The sequence below is a fragment of the Leptonychotes weddellii genome, chromosome 1, assembly GCF_054177405.1.
Source record: "Leptonychotes weddellii isolate Sample4059 chromosome 1, ASM5417740v2, whole genome shotgun sequence".
Taxonomy (NCBI): Eukaryota; Metazoa; Chordata; class Mammalia; order Carnivora; family Phocidae; genus Leptonychotes; species Leptonychotes weddellii.
The window spans coordinates 94,930,107-94,950,899 of NC_138369.1; the positions used below are offsets into that span (position 1 = coordinate 94,930,107).

The following is a 20,793-nucleotide window of genomic DNA, read 5'->3' on the forward strand; positions in this document are numbered from 1 at the left end:
TTAAAGCTACTCATATGTGCTTGGCATCGAATAACTGAACTAAAAATCATGTAAGCAAAACAACAACAACAAAACCAATAGGGAAGGTCTAGTTCTTCTGAGCTCCTTGACACTTACAGCTGCCAAAGGCAACTTTTATAAAGGAATCGCCTCTGTACAAAAAGTATTTTCTTTTTCTTAAAACTTCCTTGAGAAGGAATCGCACGTCTTATATGAAAATGGTGTGCTGCTTGGCTCCATTAAAATGACAAGGGTCCAGACACATAACTAATTTTATTTAGTAGGTAGAGCAGACACACCTTAGCCTATTTTTCCTGTGACTCTCTTCTCTCACTCCCCATCCCCAAGCCTTCAGATATACACATCACTAGATTCCCAAGAGTCAAGAGGTGGGAGTGGGGAGTTTCAGTACAGAATATAGCTCTTGACATCATTTTGGTCTGACCAAGAAAAAGAAAGGAAGAGAGGGAAAGCAAAGAGAGGAGGAGAAAGACAGGAAGAACGAAAAGGGGGAGAGGGGGTAATGAAAGAAAAGAAAGACAGAAAGAAAACAAAAAAGGGGAAGGGAGAGAACCTAAACAATGAGAAAGGAAGGAAGCTTGAATGGAGGGAGGAAAAGGAGCGAGAAAGAGAGCGAAAGAAGAATGTGAGAAGAGAATCATTTTTGTCTCAGGTTGACTAGGGAGAACAACGGAACCTTCATCAGCACTATACAATCTCGTAGAGGCAATATACTGTTTTCTTGAAAGCCCCGAGGCTAAGCAATTCCAAGAATATTTGGCAAAGCCCTTTTGGGAAGGGTGAGGTGGAGAGGGGGGTGGGTGCTTTCTCGCACACTCGCACACCCGGCCCCCACACAAGATGTGACAGGGTTCGGGAGACCTAGAGGAAACCTTCAGGTCACCCGGGGAACTGCTCCTCTCGCTCGTCCTGCGGCGGTGAGGCGGGGGGGTGAGGGCGCCGAGACGCGCGGGGCGCGGAGATGTGCAAGTGGCGAAGCTTGACCGAGCGCAGGCGGGAGCAGCCGCCCAACTCCCGGCGCGGGATCTGCTGAGAGGCCACGGTGAGTCTCTCCGGGTGCGGGTCCGAGGGATGCCCGGTTCCCCCTCGCTCCCCGCCGGGCCCCGGCCGCCGCGGGGCCCGGAACGTCCCCGGAGTCCCGCCTTGGCTCGGCGCCGCCGCCCGCAGCCCGGAGCCCGCGCCGCTCGGGGCGCGCTGGGGCGGACGCACGGACCGACCCGCGCTCGGCGGGGCTCCCCACGTCCGGCCCCGCACGCTCATTGGTCGGGATGTGTCTGCTCAGCAGCCTCCAACTTCTCCCGAATCCCACTGGTGAGTCCTGGGAGAGCGAGCCAGCACCTGGGAGCTGGGGAGAAGGGTCCGAAGGGCGCGAGAGCGCGAGAGCGCGAGAGCGCGGGCTGTGGGAGCCGATGGGACTGGGACGGGCACGGGGCGGGCACAGCCGACCGAGGGGAGCGGCTGCCCGGGAGGCGCGCGGAGCAGGGACGGCGGCGCGGGTCCTGCGCGACCGAGCGCCCGGGACCCTGCGGCCGTGGGCGAGGGAGGCGTGCCCTAGGAAGGAGCCGCAACTAGAACCTGAAGAGTGAGGGAAAGGGGCAAAGAGGGTGACCTGGGAGGAGGGCTCTGCGAGTGATGTCGGGTCGACTCCTCAGGTTCCTTGCCACAGCTCCCTGCAGCCTCTGCCTCGGGGAGTTAGGTTTGGTCGCGGACATCAGCGCTACCGAATTGCAGGGGGACTGATTTGGGGGCTGGGAATTTGCCAATCCGCTGCACAGACACTGATTTTTTTTTTCCTCTTTAAAGCAAGGTTTGTTTTCATTTTGGTCTCTATCGGATTCTCTCCTCATTTGTAACTCACTTTTCTATTTTTACTTTTCCTAACCTGAAGATCCTTTCGTTATCCCACCTCTTCATCTTGCCTTAACCTTAGTTTCCTATTATATAATTTATGCTGAGAGCGTGCTTGAATCACGGAGGGTTGGTTGGCGGGAGTAGAGGGGAGTTCCTTTGTAGATGAGTTTCCTTACCTAATCGGTCTCATTCTATTTGTATTATTTGGAAACAAGGGTAATTGCAACCAAACGTTCTTCTTTAGCCACTTGATTGAGTCTGTTCCTCCCCCATAGGTGATGCAGACGGTAATTTTATTAAACTGAAAAGTAGTACCTGACTTGCAATGTCAGCATTTAGAACCTGCTAATCGGCAGATCGGCTTTGAAGGCTTGCAGCGTCTTCACTCTCTGGCATTATTTCTGGGTTCCAGCACATACAGAAATTTGTCCGATACTTTCTTGAACTCGATGCTGTGACTTTTATTGAATAGCTACACTGCCTATGGGAGTAATGTGCTTGGTAGTTTGTGTCCAGAACTCCGTATCCCAGGCCCGGGGAACACCTACAAATTAATGTCCTGGCAAAAAAAGGGAGATGATTTCTCTTGAATACCTGCCTCCTCAGCTTCTGCAGCCACAGCCTAAATATGGAACCTGTTTCTCCTGCTTCCTGTGCCTCAGTTTCTCTAATACAAACTGTTTCAGTAGTGTACCCTCAGGGGCTTGCAGAAATGCTAAAGTGGTCAAGTGCTGCGAAGATGAAAATCGCTTTGGTTTATAGACTTCCCTGTAACAAAACGGTTATCCTGTAGGGTCTTTGATTTGACTCTATCGTGAAGTGATGCCTATTCTCAACTGGTGTAAGAATTGCTGCGTTATATTGCTTTGAAATGCAGTTTCTACTTAAGCAAAATAATCATTTATTCTTTCGGTGATGTTGTTAAGCTGAAGTTCACAGATTTCTTGTTGGGTTAGAGCTTCTAGAACTCTGTCCTCTCCTGTGGAAGTGTCTACTTTTTGGTTTAAGCTTTTCTGACCATATCTCTAAATTGAGATGCAGTATTTTAAACGTGTTAGGCATTTTTTTAATGGCGTTTTACCTTATATGGAACTGTAAGTACCAACTTCATAATTTATTTTGTATTCTTTTGTGTAATTTCTCCCTTCCCTGCCTTCCCTAAAATGGGTTTGGGTGTGGTTGAAGTGGATATTCCAGTGGCTGGGAGTTGGTGATATGTTCCATCCTGATGTTCGAGATTCTGACCCCTGTTTTCTTACAAGAAAATAGTGAATCTACCACAGGTATCTGGACATGAGTGACAAAGTTAACTAGGAAGTTACACTGGCATCATTTCTGTTTTTGCTCAGTGTGGTTCAAAAGTGCTACTTAGGAGCAAAAGACTAAAATTTTGCAGAGCATTTACAAGAGGGGCAGATGGGGAGTTTGCAGGTGATTCAAAGATGATATCCTTTTGATGCCAGTAAAAGAACTAACAGCTTTAGTCGCTGCCTTTATTTCCCTATAACAGTTTCTGCAGGCTTAGGTGCACAGCTATTGAGAGCCCAGCTGCCTCTGTACCCCCATCTCAAGGGCAAGGAAGAGAAGTGAGGAAAAAGTCACCCAGCAGGGAGAAAGAAAGACATGCCTGCCTACTAGTTTTCTTGCTAGTTGGAAGCCTGGTGGTGCCAAAGAGCACCTTTAATTTAACCCTGTGGCTGCCCTGATTCCTAGCTCTAGACAAACTGATTGTTGTTTCTAAGAACTAAAAAGAGAAGTGGGTCATATTATTTCAGAAATGCTTTTCTCTAGATTGTCTTCTGAAACATTAGAGCAGGAGGACAAATGCTCCAGAAAGGGAAATGTGATTAATATTCAGATGCTCTTTAGGTCACTCTTGAATTCTTCTGGGGAAACTGGGAAAATACAGTGTCCAAGTACTAAATTCGGTTCCATCTTTTCTTTCCCCAATCACCATCCCTATTAAAACTCCAAGGACCACGATCAATGCAATTCTATATCATAACCTCAGGGGCTGTGAGACTAAGCCAACATGAGTTACATAACCATTAAGTAAGACATTTTAACCTTCAGGTACATTACATTCCACTTTTATTGAGCAGACACAGTTTTCATGGTCTAATAAAATATTTTTATTTGATAGTCTGGCTTGGTTATAGCCTCGTGTAATCAAGAGAACAGCATGCTTAAGATTTTGTATCCAGAACTCTAAAGTCCAGTTGTTGTTCACTTATTAATAACTCACTGGGGAGATTAAATTCCTAGTTATTAGCGGGATCCCCCAGGCCACACTTCAAATATAGACTCTATTTCGACTTTATCCTGTGCCTCAGTTTCCACAAAACACACTCTCAGGAAACTGTGGGTATTCAACAAAGATCTTTAAGAGTATTTCTGAGTGGTCGCTTCATCTAGGAACTAAATTATACGCTTAATTTGTATCAAGCTATAAACAGCTAGTCTGTTAGTTTACGATGCTCTTTTCTACAGTCATGCAGAAAAATTGAAGTCTGAGTTTTGGTGGATGGTCGATAAAAAATCATGAGGCCTCTAAAAGAAACATAATGAAATTTAATATTTAAGCTTACATCCCCTCGATTTCCCTTCCCCTCCCCAAAACTTTTGCAATAAGATCTAAAATAGCTTTTATTGTGTGATGATATATTTTTATTTCTAGCAGTGACCAAATGTGTTCTTTTTAAAGGACATTTACTAGTTGTGTAGTTGGGCAAATTACCTGAATTTTCTGTGCCCCAGTTTCCTAAAGTACAGAATTGGAATATTAATACCCACCTTACAAAGATTAAATCAGTTAGTACGTGTAAAGCACTAAGAACTAGTGACTAACACATGGGACGTACTCAATAAATGTCAGCTAGTATTAGTAGAAGTATTAATATTAATTTAAATACAAATTAAATAAGTATCTTAACAATAGTTACCCTGACCTGCAGGGTAGAATTTTTTTTAATCATATATTTTTCCTTCTTCAGTTGCACAAGAAACATTGATTAAGGTTAATATCTTTCATCCCTGGGTGTAAACCACTGACTTTTGACTTAGTGACTGACCATTTTCAGAATGTTGTCTAACCAGTTAATATATACCCACATCAGCAGTAGCTGTAATTTTGAACTGTAAAAATAAAAGTTGTTTTTAAGACTAAAAATTAACTATCACAAGTGTTTGTTCCTTTTTGTTTTTATCTGTATTCGTGTTTCAAATTATTGCTTAGTCAAAACCTCAAAGCATTAGTCATTGATTTCCATGCTTATAAAGGAAGCCACTGGTACAAGATATAAAATTCACCTTTGACGTTGTCCAAAGTTCAGAAGGGTGAGTTTAAAACTTTGCTGTATGATGGTGCAGCAATTATTTGCTTATGAACTGCTGAAGGAATCCTATGTGAGTATTACCCGAGTCTTCTTGTCTAATTTTGTTTGGGTCTTCAGTGATATATCAAAAAAGAAGGGAAGAAAGAAAGGAAGAAAGAGAGAGAGAGAGACAAAGAAAGAAAAGGAGGAAGAAATAAAGGTTGTGACTTGTCATGTCAGATTCAGTGGCTCTATACTCTTTGTTTTCAGAATCAAAATTCTGACTTTCAACAACAACAACTACAATTTATTTCTATTTAAAATGAATTAACCTGTTACTTTTATTTAGCTGCATTAAGCATTTGGAAAATTGTACATACTTTTCCTCTTCTTTTTCTCTATTTATTAATTTGTTATTATTAGTATTTAAAGATTTAAAAAAAAATTTTTTTACAGATTTTAGGTGATGGGCAGATCAGAAAGTCAGATGGATATAACTGATATCAGCACTCCAAGGCCAAAGAAACAACGATGGACCCCACTGGAGATCAGTCTCTCCGTCCTTGTCCTGCTCCTTACCATCATCGCTGTGACGATGATCGCACTCTATGCAACCTATGATGGTGAGTTACTCCCACACCTGTGCACACATCCATGCACAAGAGAGTGGAATCTTCATTTTATGCTTTTTTTATCTGCCAAACGAATGTGTTAAGGAGAGGGACACTTAAGGATAGTGGCATAAAGATTCCTTTATAAAATGTAACATCAATATGTCAAAACAATTAACTCTGACTAAAGTACAACGTCTTTTATGTTTCAGCTAAGTTATTAATTGCCAAGCGTATTTAGTGCACTCATGCTTATTTTTAATTTTATTTGATTAAAGTGTACACAATTGGGGCGCCTGGGTGGCTCAGTCGGTTAAGCGGCTGCCTTCGGCTCAGGTCATGATCCTGGAGTCCTGGGATCGAGCCCCGCGTCGGGGTCCCTGCTCAACGGGGAGTCTGCTTCTCCCTCTCCCTCTGCCTGCCTCTCTGCCTACTTATGCTCTCTATCTGTCAAATAAATAAATAAAATCTTTAAAGTGTACACAATTTTATGGCCAACCTCAATTCGTGAAATTTGTTGTGTCATTGAAATTCTAAAAGGCTTCACAGGAATCTAAGAGGTCTAATTTAAGTCTTGGAAGTTTTTCACAGTAAGGATTAGAAAAGATTGGTTCCTTAACAGGAAAAAAAAGATTACCAGACTAAAACGACTGATTATTTCAATTTAATAGACCTTAGTGTGTAGAGATGATACTGCTGAATGCACTGCTTTCTTCATAAGAAAAAATTTAAATTTAGGATTTGCCTACTTTATTTCTGTATTTTTTTTCTAGCTATTGACAATGATATAAAATACTCAGGTTTTAGCTCTTCCTTTAAGGAATTGATTATTTACTTGGCAGTTTTTTTTGTTTTTTTTTTTAAAGATTTTATTTATTTATTTGACAGAGAGAGACACAGCGAGAGAGGGAACACAAGCAGGGGGAGTGGGAGAGGGTGAAGCAGGCTTCCCGTGGAGCAGGGAGCCCGATGTGGGGCTCGAACCCGACGCTGGGATCATGACCTGAGCCAAAGGCAGACGCTTAACGACTGAGCCACCCAGGCGCCCCTACTTGGCAGTTTTTAAAAGAACAAAAGATAGGGAGAAATTAGAAGACTGTACTGCAAATATTTACACATATACCCTTCTTTTTCTAGATGGTATTTGTAAGTCGTCAGACTGCATAAAATCAGGTAAGAAGATGGTTTTTAAATTTAATAGTTTTACAAGTAATGCATAACATTTAAAAATCAAATGCTAATAGGCAACCATCCCTACATTTTCTTTGTACTTTTATTTATACTTTTATTCCTTATACCTCATTTATTTATAGTAGAGGAAAATCTAAATGTATTAAAGTAGTAGATTAATTAGCTAGTTTATTCTAAAAAAGAATTCAGTCTTTTCATACCTGGAGTGTTTAGTAGGGTGATAGAGAACTATATCTCTAGCTTTATGGAGCTTGCCATATAGTTGGAGAAAGAAAATCAACACACTGAAATGGTGAGCATTGTATCATTATGTTACTTTCTCGATGCAGGTCATGAGAGGGGTAAGAACTAAGGAGGGAGTGAAATGTAGTCTGTAAAGCTAGATGGAGAAGTGAAGATTTGGGAGGGGCCTTGAAACAGGGCTAGGGTTTGGAAGTGGAGGTACAGAAGAGGGGATGCCATACAGCGAGAAAGAGCAACAGGAATAAGTCATGTTGTTGAGAAGCAGTGAATGTGTATCTTGATAAATAGGGACACATTGTGGAGAGCTTTGAAAATCCATGTGTTAGCCTTGATGTTGTAGTGAAGGAGAAATGGCTATTTTACAGAACAGATCACTCACTAAGGCAAAAGCTGAACAATGATTCCAGGACTGCGGGGTTGGGTGGGTTGAGTGCGAAGCCGTGAGCCAGAGAGGGTGGGCCGGTGGGGGCCGCTGTAATGCAGGTGTGCATTGAAGAGCCAGCCTGCGGTGGGATGAGAGAGTTATGTGACAACATGAGGGGAGAATGGGATGGCTCAGTGGAATGGACTTACTCAATGAAGGACATGAAGGATTTGAAAATGAGGCCAAATTTGAAAATCTAAGGACTCAGGAGAATGGTGGCAATGTGCACAGAAATAGAGAAGTTAGGAGGTAAGTTTGTTTTAGGGAGAGATGTGATTAATATGGATTTGGACATGTGGGGTCTGAGCCAGGGGTTACATGCAAGTGGGGAGAGACAGCAGAAAAGTAGAGACGGAGTGTAAGAAGATCTCTCATGCAGTGCATTTAGGATCTGTCCAGGGGTGATAGGTGAAGCCTTGGGGGTATTTGAGTTCCCAAAATGGAGATGAGCTATAAGGGCCAAACTTAAGAAGACACTGAGAATTAGAGTGGAAGGAAAAGAAAAGTCAGAGAAAGGAACAGAGAAAGTGTGTGGAGTTATAAGATGTCACATCAATTAGAGTGTGGTGCAAAAGAGAACATTTTGACAAGAAGAAAGTTCGCAGCTGAGCACAACACCCTGGGATATGAATACGGTATTTATATCTTGTCTCCTTTGGCAGGAGATTCTAAACCTCCTTCCTAATGTTTACATTTCTTCCAAGAAATAACCTGTCCCAAATGATTTTGAACCATTTGAACCATTTAGATGGTTTTATCTGGGCTTTTGCTATTCACTGACCTTTGCAAAATAATGATAAGAAAATATCTCGGGATTTTAGGTGATAGTCATGATCTGAATGTTTGCCCTTTGTTTTTCTGTATTGTTTTTTGATATTTTCATTGCTATAGTCATTCTGGATCTCATGTGCACTGGCAGGACACCTAAGACATGATATGGGTGGCTGGAGGGAGGCCTGATTGGGACATCAGCCATTGGCTGCTCAACATACTAACAGGGACTTGCCCATCCAAGGGCTTTCCCAGAACAAGAGCAGTTTCTTTATTCCCCAGGAAATGGCTGCACAGATACCCTGGCTGGGAGATGTCCAGGGTCACTGTGCCAGAATCGGTATGGGCCCAAGTTGTCAGTTACCATTTGCTCCTCCCCCAAACCCTGCCCCACTTTTCTCTCTACCTGCTGCTCTTATTATATGCTCATGACCTATCCTGTTTCAAGAAACTCCTGCTTACATATCAACCTCTAATTGTCTCCAAGTTTCTCTGTCCTTAATATACTTGACATGTTTTTTAAGTCTCTTAGTCTATAGATTCTCTCTCGCACTTTCTCTCTTTCTCACTCCGTTTTTCTCTTTCTTTTTTATTTTGTTTTTGAAGAAACGGAATCCTTTCCCTAGTTAGGCATAGAGATCTAGGTAGGTTCCTCTAGTGGTAGCTACCCCAATTAGCAATGTGATATCTGGAATCTGGAATCTCAGATGTGACTTACTGCTTAGGGGTGGGGCTCTGGCCTTTTTTAATAGTGTTTGGCAAATCTCAATTCATTAAGACATGTTTGACATGTATCCTTTAATTGTAGGTTAGAAATCATACCAAATGTAAAACACTTGCAAAACTCTTTCTTGGCAGAGAAATGTATACTATAGAAATAGTGTCAGTGGTAAACAAAGTTGCTGAATAACTCTGTTTTTATCCAGCTCTGTTTGTTTACAAGCTGCTAGAATACTTTCATGTTTACTACTCTTCCTGGGAGAAAAAATAAAGATGAAACTCACTCTCATGGATACAGTATTCACACTCGTGCCTGTTCACACACCCACAGTCCCCTGCTGGTTAGTAAACTTTTTCTGCTATAAAAGATACAACTACTGTTTTTAGAAGTTGCTGCAAATTAACAAAATTCTAGGGGAATTGTTGGGCAGAAGAAAGTATGAAAGAAAGGGAATGAGCAGAGTCCAGTAGATGGAAAGGAAGAGAAAGACGGGAAAAAAGGATGTTGAAAAGAATATGAAGTCTCCTACTGACAATTCTAGATGACTTTAAAAGACCGGGGGAATTCAAACCTAAGCACAGAAATCCTTGAGAATTGGAAAATAGGTATTGCTAGACAAGGTGCTTATTTTCAGTGAAAGTTGGTTCTAACTTAAATCTTTCTCTGGGTGGATAAGGATGTCATGGCAAGTGATCATTGAGCTGCACAGGCTCCCAGAGACCCAGCTGCCCGCAAAGGGCTGATGTGGACATAATTGGAAACATTGGTCATGACACCCAGGTTTTGACTGAAATGTCACATTTGAGAGAAAAATGCATAGACTCAGGTATGACCATACATCTTTAAGGAGCTAAAGTTGACTTTATGGAGCCAATAAAGCTCTTGAAAAAACAGCCTGATACCTTGCTTACAAGATTCCTAGCAGCCTAACCAGCCCTGTAAACTGAATATGAATGACCTGATGGGAAATCACCACAAGAGCTCACATATAGACAGTCTATGTGCCTCTTGCTCTCTGGGCCACTCAGAAGGATCACCGGATACATTTAAATTACAAACGAGGGGCTGCCTGGCTGGCTCAGTCGGTAGAGCATGTGACTCTTGATCTTGGGGTTGTGAGTTAGAGCTCCACATTGGGGGTAGAGTTAGCTTAATAAATAAATAAATAAATTACAAGCCAGGGGAAAACAAAACCAAAAACTCTTTGATTCTTTGAAGTCAAGTCATACTGAAGCAAAAATGAAATGTTGTAGAAGGCTGTGGAGCATCTTGAAATGTATTTGGTGTTAGGTACTTTAAATCTGAGCATCTGTAAATTTAAATATTTATAATATACACAAATGATGTTTACAATACATACTTAAAGATAATTTGCCTGTGTATGAAATGTATCAGTTTGAAAGATTACACCAAACCTAAAATAAAACAAACACTACTTAACAAATAACAAGTTAAAGCAGTGTTCAAAACCCTACTATTAAAGCATGAGTAATATTATTCATCTCTTATTTACCCTACAAGATTGTCAAAAATATGGAGTTATAGAGCTTGCTTGTGATTCCTCAAACTTCTCCATGTAAATCTAAATCCTGAAACTGGCTTCCTGTGCATTGCAACCTTACTAACTCAGAAGATTTCAAGGAATCACATGCTTTAAATCAGGGCTTCTCAACTTCATCACTGTTGACCTTTTGGCCCGGATAATTCTTTGTTGGGGGAGGGGGCTGTCCCGTGCATTATAGGATGTTTAGTGGCATCCCTGGCCTTTTACCCACTAGATGTCTAGTACCATTCCCCTCCCAACTCAAGACAACCAAAAAATGTCTCCAGACATTGCTATGGTCCCCTTGGGACAGTAGAATCACCTCCAACTAGGTACCACTGGCTTGAATGATCTCAAGAGATCATCCAGTGCCTTTCCCATTGTTGTGGAATAATGCCTCCCTAAAGATACCCACTTCCTATCCTCAGATCCTGTGAATATGTTACCTTATTTGGAAAAAGGGGACTTTGCAAATCTGATTTAGGATCTTGAAATGGGGAGATCATCCTGAATTATTTGGGCGGCCTTATGTAATCACAAGCATTCTTTTAAGGGGAAGGGAGCAGGAGGGTTAGAAACAGAGAAGGAAACACAACCACAGAAGAGCAGGAAGCAGAGGTTGGAGTGAGGCAGCCACAAGCCAAGGGATGTGTGCAGCCTTGAGAAGCTGGAAAGGGGAAGGAATGGTTCTCCATTGTAGCATCCAGAACGAATGCAGCATTGATAACTTTTTTAGAGCTCTATGATAGTAAATTTCTGCTGTTTTAAGCCAGTAAGTTTGTGGTAATTTGTTAGAGCAGTGAGAGGGACCTAAGACACCCTCCATACTTACTTATTTTAAGGCTATCTCTGAAGAATTCAAACATGCACACACATACACACACGTGTTTCCCATCAAGCTGCCCCTTCATTACTAAATTGAGGGGTGTAATACAGAGATATAGGGAAGGAATGTTAAATAGATTTGTAGAGGAGTATAATAATAGAATACAGGTGAATAATAATAGAATATAATACAATAAAATAATAATAGTTAACAGTGAATATTTATGTGTCCAGCACTACTGTAAAAAGTTTATATGTATTAACACATTTGATTCTTATAATGACCCTGTGAGGTAGGTACCTTTATATCTTATTTTTACAGATGATCAAACTTGGGCTAGGATTCCAACCCAGGCAGTCTGGTTCTGGAACTTATACTCATGACCACTTCTCCATGTTGCCTCAAAGGAGACTAGAGTCTATCCAACTTTTAGTACCCTATGTCTGTACATATGAAAGCAGATTGCCTCCCCTCCTGCTAGAACCTAATGCTCAGAGGCATAAGAAGACTCTCTGAGAGTTGAAATAATTAAATCCACATGGAGAAGGAGGAGAATAAATAAATCTCTCTTCAATCCAAAAACAAGCTATTTTACTGAGAACATTGAGCATCTTCATCAGTGATTTTAGTACATCAGATACAACCTGGAATTGAGGGGTCTAAAGAAGCAAATATTAGCAGTGTTGTCTTAGACTGTCCAGGGGATAGAGAAGCCAAGTTTAGATACATGAGCAATACAATGCACAAGAGAGAGAGAAAGACTGCCTGTATAATTGTGCAGGTTGTATATTGCATAATTATGGTAGCCCCGAGAGACTGGTTCACGGAGCATTGAGACCTGGATGAAACCTCTCAGAACTGTTCATTTCCTTTCCTCTTTAATTTTCTACTCACCAAGGCAAACTTTTTTTTTCTACCAAGCAAACTTTTGATGAGTATTTAATTATTAATAGAAAGAAAAGAGACATTCTGTTCACTTGAAGGATAGATTCAGCATGGTGAGATAATGTATTCATATTCTGAATATGAACCTACAAATTCCTGATCATTTTTGCAAGGGTCAGATTCTGGTAATGCCCTAGGTGAGGTATCTTGGCACCAGCTGGCCTTTTCCTGGAAGCAGCAAGGACTCTCTGGCTCACTTGGCCCTGGTCTCTCCTTTCTTGCCTGTTAACAGCCCAGAAGTCTCCATGAAGAAAAATGGCACAACTAGATCAGTCCAGGAATGACTGCAGACGACTCTGGAGGGCTACCAGGCATGGGCCAGCCTTTCAGAGTAGGAGATGAGGCTATTTCGTTATGTAATTAAGATGGAAAAAATCCTCCAGGCAGTAAGAACACAGCAGGTATCCACAGCAGGTATCTTAGTGGAAGCCGACTGAAGCACACCTTTGTTAATTTAAATGTGGCATGTGACAGTTTGCTTTGGGCAGCTTTCCTGGTGCCATTCTCCTGACAATTGTGGAGCAATACTTGCTTTAAAAATTCTCCAGTTAAAATTAGCATCTGTCAATCAAATCCTTTCCAAGAAGGGAATCAATTATGTGATAAATACAAACATATGTAACATATTTTTCTTACCTGCTGGGTAGAATTTAAGCAGTAGTGCACTGTCATTTTTTTCCCCCTAAATGCATGGCCAAGGCATGGAAAACATAGATAAGTTGAATGAAATGACTACAGGGGAAGAAAATTAGCAATGCCTGGTAAGCTTATTTGGAATCCTAAGGTTTGTTTTACAGCTGTGAAAATTACCTGTATAGGAAGGAGAGTGGCTATAAACTGTAGCTTAGGCTGGGATGAGGACCCTATCTTTACACTTACCATTGTAGAATGAGAGGTATGGGGAAGACGCCTCTGTGGCTCAAGGGTCTTGCTTTGTTCTGTTCATCACCAAATCCGTGGGCTAGCAAGGTGCTTTCCAGTAACCCTCTGATATAATATGAAGATCAAATTGATAATATTAATAGATTATTTAAGGAAAATTTAAAAATAGAGAATTAAAAAATCATAAGGGGGAAATTCCCAAACCCTTGAATCCTGAAAGATTTCATTCCCTCCAATCATTTAGGAAAGGAGATAACAACAGTGTAGTGGTGGAGTGGGGGAGACTACTTTTGATCCTATTTCTGACTGACTGAAAACTAGAATATATTCTCTCTATTCAACACAACCACACCTCATACCCACTAGAAAGGCTGTAATAAAAAAAAAAAAGTACTAAGTGTTAGTGAGGATGTGGAGACTGGAGCCATCATACATTGTTGGAATGGAAAACACCTCAGTACATCCCAGCTGAATATGTAAAAATCATTTTGGAAAACATTTGGCGATTTTCATAAAAAGTTGAACACACTCTTTGCATACGACCCAGCAATTCCACACCTAGGTGTTTACTTAAGAGAAATGAAAACACATGTCCTCACATGGCATTATTCATAATAGCCCAAACATGGAAACATGGAAATGTCTATCAACAGGTGAATAAACAAAATATGGTATAGCCATAAATGGGAATACCACACAATGATAAAAAGTTGACACATACAACAGTATGTGTGAACCTCAGAGACATTATGTTAAGTGAAATAAGTCAAACACAGAAACTGGCCTATTACACAATTCCATTAAATTTCCAGAGAAGGTAAAATTACAAAAGAAGCACAAGGCAGGATAGCTATTGCCTGGAGCTGGGAGTGGGGCAGGGTTGTTGCAAATGGGTACAAGGGAGCCTTTTGGGTGGTGGAAGTGTTCTAAAGTTGGATTGTGGTGATGGTTTTGTACAACTGTATAAATTTACTAAAAAGTCTTGGTTGAAGTTTATGGTATGCAAACTGTAACTCAATACAACCATTAAGAAACAAAACAAAACCACCCTCATCTCTTTTTTTATCTCCCCAATGTCCATCTATAAATAATTATATTTTGATCCTCTGATTGCTATTATATGTTGAGTCCCATTTCTGCAATTCAAAATGAGTATGTGTTGTTTTCAGTGCCTACCAAATCTTCACTAAATAACCTAACTCAAGCTTCTCCATTTGAGCTAGTATCTATTCTTGGATTTTATGAGGGTAATGTTGACGAAAGTCTCTGAAAACAGAAAATCAAGTAGGAAGTTAAAATTACATCAGAATCGGACATGGGACGCATTGTTTGCATGAGCTGGGGTTTCACTTTCAGAGGGAGTCAGAGATGCGTGTGGTATCGGAAGGCTAGGTAAACCAGCCATTTCTGAAAAAAGGTCAGAATACGGGGTCTACCACAGAGCAGTTACCATGGATAGTCCTGCTTTGGGAAAAATGTGTTGGTTTCATATATGGGTTCGGTGAAATATTTCCATTTTCACCTGGACTGCTAGTAAGAGTCAAATTTGTTTCTACCCTGTAATCATAGGACCTCTTTGTATGCCATTTGATTCATTAGCATTATTCTTATCCTCCTTTTTCTTTCTCATCCGTTTTATAGGAGTTAGTTTATGTTGCCTTGTAAGGCCACTTTGGATTCATTTCAATAGGTTAATAATTGGATGAATAGGATATAGACAAATTCCAGCAGTAGATATGGGTAAAAGAAAGGCTGTTAAATAGTAAGCTTTATTTCAAAGAGATAGAAGTGTTATGAATAATTAAGGCACAATCTTTTGAAAGATTATGGCTTCTTTTCCCACTAAGCCAACGTAGCATGGGGGAACTAGGATGCAAGTTTTGGCCACATCCTGTGTTGTTAGCATGTGATCTTAATTAAGTCAGTTTAGCTTTCTGTGTTTTATTTTCCTTATCTACAAAATTGGATTTATAGTGTCTCATTTTACAGAGAAACAGTGAAGACTAATGACAGCCCATTTCACATTACACATCCTTCAGGGAGGTGCCCCGTAGGTATAATGCACAGATATATTCCATTTTATGTGTTTTTTCATGCAAGTTACAGATGCACTGTTTAAAGCTACTTATGGAGAATCAAAAAGCAGTCAATACATTTTTAAAGACGAAAGCGTGGTCAAAAGAGAGAGGGAAAGGGGCGCGTGGGTGGCTCAGTCGTTAAGCGTCTGCCTTCAGCTCAGGTCATGGTCCCAGGATCCTGGGATCGAGCCCCGCATCGGGCTCCCTGCTCGGCGGGAAGCCTGCTTTTCCCTCACCCACTCCCCCTGCTTGTTTTCCCTCTCTCGCTGTCTCTCTCTCTGTCAAATAAATAAATAAAATCTCAAAAAAAAAAAAAAAAGAGAGGGAGGGGGACGGAGAGAAAGTAGTACATTCTATATATTCTCGGGTAAAATTTGTCATCCCTTATTAACATTTTCCTTGACTTCTGTGCTCTATCTTAGCACAGGGGATGAGAGGTCAGCCTGTGAAGAAGTTAAAATGAGTGGATTCAGAAATGGGCGCTTAGATCTATGTTTCCTATAAAGCAAAACCTACCCACAGGCACACTGATTTGAATGTGTAGTTACCCTATGCTCACCCTTGCACGCTCTCACCGTTAGCCCTTCCCTTGCCACTGATTGGCCCCTTGAAAGTAAATAAGCCAGAGACCTGCTGCAATAAGAGAATAACCGGATCCTTGCCGTTCAAAGTCTGGTCCATAGGACAACAGCATCAGCATCGGCATCAGCTGGGAAACTTGCAAAAGTGTGCATTCTCGGGCCCCACCTCAGACCTACTGAATCTGCAGCTGCAATTTTAGTATAGTCCCCAGGAGAATAGTGTGCACAATAAAGTCTGAAAAGTGCTGAAGAATAGTGATTCTCAACTCGGGGTGCTTATTAGGATAATTGGGGAAGCTTTTAAAATATACCCATGCCAAACCATCTCTGACACACAAAAGTTCGTGTTCCTTCAATGGAGTGGTCTCTGTTAGGTGTCAGGAAGAAAAACATTTTAACTAAATCAACTGACATTAAGGTACGTAAGAATTATGCGGATGTTTGCGTTTTTAAAAGAAAGTGTATGTTAACCAATGAATTGCTTTAACAGGTGCAATTTCAGGCTGTGCTACCCTGTGTAAAGTAAGTTAGAGTGGGTGAGGCACTGGGCCAGTTTGTCTGCTAGTAATGGAGAAGTTCAACCTGGCACGTCCTCTTGAATGTCCCTGGAATAATGTGGGCAGGAATGTTTTCATAGAGACTTCAGAACCACTTCTTTCCTCATCCGTTCATTCATTTATTCCTTCATCTCTCCATTCATTTAATGGTTTTTTTTTTTCTAAAAACATTAAGCGAGCACCTTCTAAATGTTGGACACTTTTCTAGACACCCAGGAACGTGAACCCAGATACCCCCTTGACCTTAGGAAAGTGGTAGTCCAGTCAGCATAACAGACCAAGAAACAAAATGACCACATGGTTTGGATAAGTGCTATGACAGAGACAAGCAGAATGTGCTCTAGGCCCTCTGAGAAAGGAGCAGCTGAACCAGATCAGTCATGGGGGTGGGCAGCTAGAGCGATTGTAATGGGCCGGGAAAGCATTCTCAAGAGGAAACGTCACCCACTAAGTTCTGAAGGATAGTCAGAGATTGCCTGGCTAGTGGAGCAGAGAGCAGCACGTACATGGCGCTAGATGCAACATGCCAGTGAAGGCTTGGTGAGCTTAGGACCTGCATATGGTTCATGATGGCTGGAAGGATGCACCAGGCTAGCAAGTCATGGTACTGGAAAAGTAAATGGGGGCTTGATCATGTACTGCATAGCTTGTAATTCCTCCCAAAGTCTATAGAAAATAAAGAAATATCTTACAGGGAGAATCTGAAGGATTTTAAGCGGAGGTGTAGCATTCTCAAGCTTGCCTGCTGTCTAGCTCACACCTGGTAAAGTGGAGGCAAAGACTTACCCATACAAGGGAATAGCATTTCTGTGTCCCAAGTGTGAGGGGGAGCCTGGCAAGATTGGGGAACTGAAGGGATAGCTGTAGGGCTAAGTCATAGAGGGTGTGTATAAGGATGTGAAAGTGGGGAAGAGCCAGGGAAGTGTTGAACGTTGGCACGGAGATAAGCAGGTGTCGGATTTTGTAGTGCATGTTAAAGTGTTTGGACCTTCTACTAATAGCACTGAGAAATTACAGAAGGAAGGGTTTTAAATGAAGCATGACTTGATCAGAACTGTTGGGAAGGATTACTGACTATAACTAAGGAATGTCTGTGGGCAGGAAATTAGGCCACTGCCCACTTATCTGGATGAGAACTAATGGTTGCCTGGGTTTGAATGGTAACAGGGTGGAGAGAATGGACAGATTTTAACATGCAGTAAAAGGTCCCTCCTTTTGAGACAGTACAGACTTGAGATGCTAGTAAGTCTTCCATGTGGCAAAGTTAGGGTTGGATATAAGGATTCAGGAACCATCAGCATATGCATGATGTGATTGAGATTTACCAGGAAAGAAATGAAGATTTCCAAAAGGGACGAAGGAGGAGGAGTTGGGGAGGTAGAAGAAAAAGCAGTGAAGTGTAAAATCACCAAAGCAAAAAGAAGAGAGTATGTTAAAAATTAGATCGCTGGAGTTAAGTGCAGCCGAGAGGTTGATGAGAAATGAAAGCAGAAAGGAAGAAGTTGAAGTTTCAGGAGGAAGGTGGGAAAATTGCTAAGTCTTGTTCCTGGGGACATAAGAGAATATATCCAGGGGAAAGATGGCAGGACTCCTCTTTGACAGAGGAGGGCCCCCTCTTCCTCTCTTACCAGGGGGAAAGAGGCAATGGTGGTCTGAATGCAAATACGTTTGGAGGCTGGGAAGGATAGGAAGGTGGGTCACTCATCATCCAGTTACTTCACTTTTCTCTGTGAAGTAAGAGGCAAAACCTGGCAAAGAAAGCAGGAGTATCGAAGGCTGGAAAGGGGCAGTGTATAGAGGGGAAGGGAAGGCTAAACAGGGCCAAGTATGTAGGAAGGCTGTGCACAGGATTGATAATCCTGTTGAAGCTGAAGGCCATTATTTGAAATGGCATTAAACCAGGCAGTTACAGGGTTTTCCCAGCATCACTGATAGTATCTTCTACAGATATTTATTGAGCACTGCTCTAGTTGCTGAGGATGGAGAAGCGAATAACACAAAGTCCCTGTTCACAAGAAGCTCACAATAAAAAAGGAGACAGTCAATCAATCAATATATAAAATGCATATTAAATATCTCAGCCTAGAGTTGGAGGAGAATGGAGGGCAGCTGGATAGATTCAGGGTAGGCTTACTTGCAGGGGGCAAGGGAAGGAACTACTTAGATGAGATGATGGTTTAAATGATGGCACTACAGGTTGTAGGCTGGATAGAAGATAAAGGCAAAGGGAAAACAGAGTGGGCGTAGGGTGAGAGTTCTCAGTGAAGTTCAAGGGCAGATATAGAGGGAATAAAGAAAGAGAAACACTTCTAAGGATCAGAAGGTCAGAGGATAGGTTACTCAAGTTGAAGATTTCAAAGGTAGAACTATTCTGGGTGATGGCAACATCAGGATGTTACCATAAAAAATGCATGTACTGATGTGGAGTGGAGGGGAAGGTCATGACAGGTCAAAAGGTTAAGAAATTCTATAGCTGAAGAGGAGCAGAGGTGGTCTCCACAGTCCCTGATATTACCTGGGAAGGTGGCGGAACTTTCATGGAGGGGATGACTGAGTGAGGTGTCCGTCTCTAATAAACAGCGATGAATGTCTAGAAAGTTAAAGAAATAAGGTAGTGGAGGCTGGAATGGTCGACTGGCAGAAGCCTAAATAAGCCCTGTGGCGAGTGATGATTTGGATGCGACTTGGAGTGATAATAGAAGGCTAGTTGTGCCTTTCAGTGTCTTGAAATGCTAGAGGGCCCGGGAGCTTCAGGAGGAGGGGTTTTGGTTAAAGCAGAGAGCTGATGGCAGCACTGAGTGAGCAGGCTGAGCGCTTAATACGTAAATACTTAATTTAATACTTATTTATTACTTAAACACTTAAAATGCTCCTTTAATCCTGTTTCCTCTCACATCCCAGACCCATATCTTTCCTACTCCAGAGAAAAGTTTGCAGGAGATTTCCTTCTGAATGGAGGTAAATGTTTGCTGACAAGAGTTAAGATTCTAGAGTCTTAGGATGTGCCACCTGATCTAGAAATGAGTTCACAAAGGTTAGGGCTTTTGGCTCACGCATTGTCATATGTAACCGAATATAATTCAAGTGGGTAAATAGCAACCAGCGAGGGGAAATGGTGGAGGGCCACCTGTCTGGCATACTGTTGTTGAGCTCCACTTGAGAGAATTACTAATGAATTCATTTTTACTTATCTTTTCACTCAAAGTGAATCCGTGAGTTCTTATCTTAAAACAAAATGTTTGTTTAAACATTTCTCAGAGGCACAATCTTCCTTCAAAATTAAAAAAAAAAAGAAAACAACCCAAAACAGATTTGTTACATTTTAGAAATCCAAATATCTTTTAAAATTTTTATTTATTCATTTAATTTTATTTTGTTTTTAAAGATTTTATTTATTTATTTGAGAGAGAGAGCACAAGCAGGGGGAGGGGCAGAGGAAGAAGGAGAAGCAGACTCCCTGCTGAGCAGGGAGTCCCATGCTGAGCTCCATCCCAGGACCCTGAGATCATGACCTGAGCCAAAGGCAGACCCTTAACTGACTGAGCCACCCAAGTGCCCCTAATTTATGTATGTAAGTATGTATGTATTTATTTAAACATTTCATATTTAAGTAATCTCTACACCCAACGTGGGGCTTAGACTTACAACCCCAAGATCAAGAGTCACATTCGCTACCAAATGAGCCAGCCAAGCACCCCAAAATATCTTTTTAAAAAACTTCAGTCCAGAGGAGTCTAACAGTAGTAGGACCTTAGCTGTGAAGCTAAAAAAGGGGGTTCAATCCACCGCACAGACTAGATCATTGGGCAGTCAAATTGGAATCAATTAGCAAGCAACCAATAGCCAGCCCTGCGTCTGTTTCTCTGTGCTTGATGCTTAAAGCAGAAACAAGCAAGTCAACTAAAAAATGATGGATACGGCCCAAGCCATATCTTTAAATAGTTTTTTTGGTTAATCAAGGCTTTCCTGAACTTCAAAGAAATTCTTATTTAAAGAACTCCCAAATCATTAAAGGCTTATAATAAGATGTGCTTGAGGATCCAGTAGTTACTTAAAAATACTTCCAGAAAAGAAAGCTTTTGTTAAATCCATGGGCTTAATTTTCTGGTATAATGAAATTACCTGAGTGAAAGTAGGATGTTTTGATACCTCTGTTAGTCTGAGACCAGATGAATTCATTATCCCCAAGCATATGTATATAGCAATTAATGATTTCACTAACTTAGAAGCCAAG

General features: G+C 41.4%; 1 protein-coding gene across 4 annotated transcripts in view; it reads left to right on the plus strand.

The window, feature by feature from the left end:
* The first annotated feature begins 843 nt into the window (after window positions 1–843).
* The window catches only part of MME (membrane metalloendopeptidase), a 99,201-nt gene continuing 79,251 nt past the window's right edge, over window positions 844–20,793 (plus strand). Inside the window, exons 1-3 of one of the 4 annotated variants that reach the window (XM_081828182.1) lie at window positions 844–1,063; window positions 5,643–5,809; window positions 6,935–6,970. In XM_081828182.1, coding sequence (XP_081684308.1) covers window positions 5,653–5,809; window positions 6,935–6,970 — 193 coding nt within the window. In that variant the 5' untranslated portion in view covers window positions 844–1,063; window positions 5,643–5,652. The other 3 variants (XM_081828200.1, XM_081828206.1, XM_081828193.1) reach the window with 3 other exon arrangements.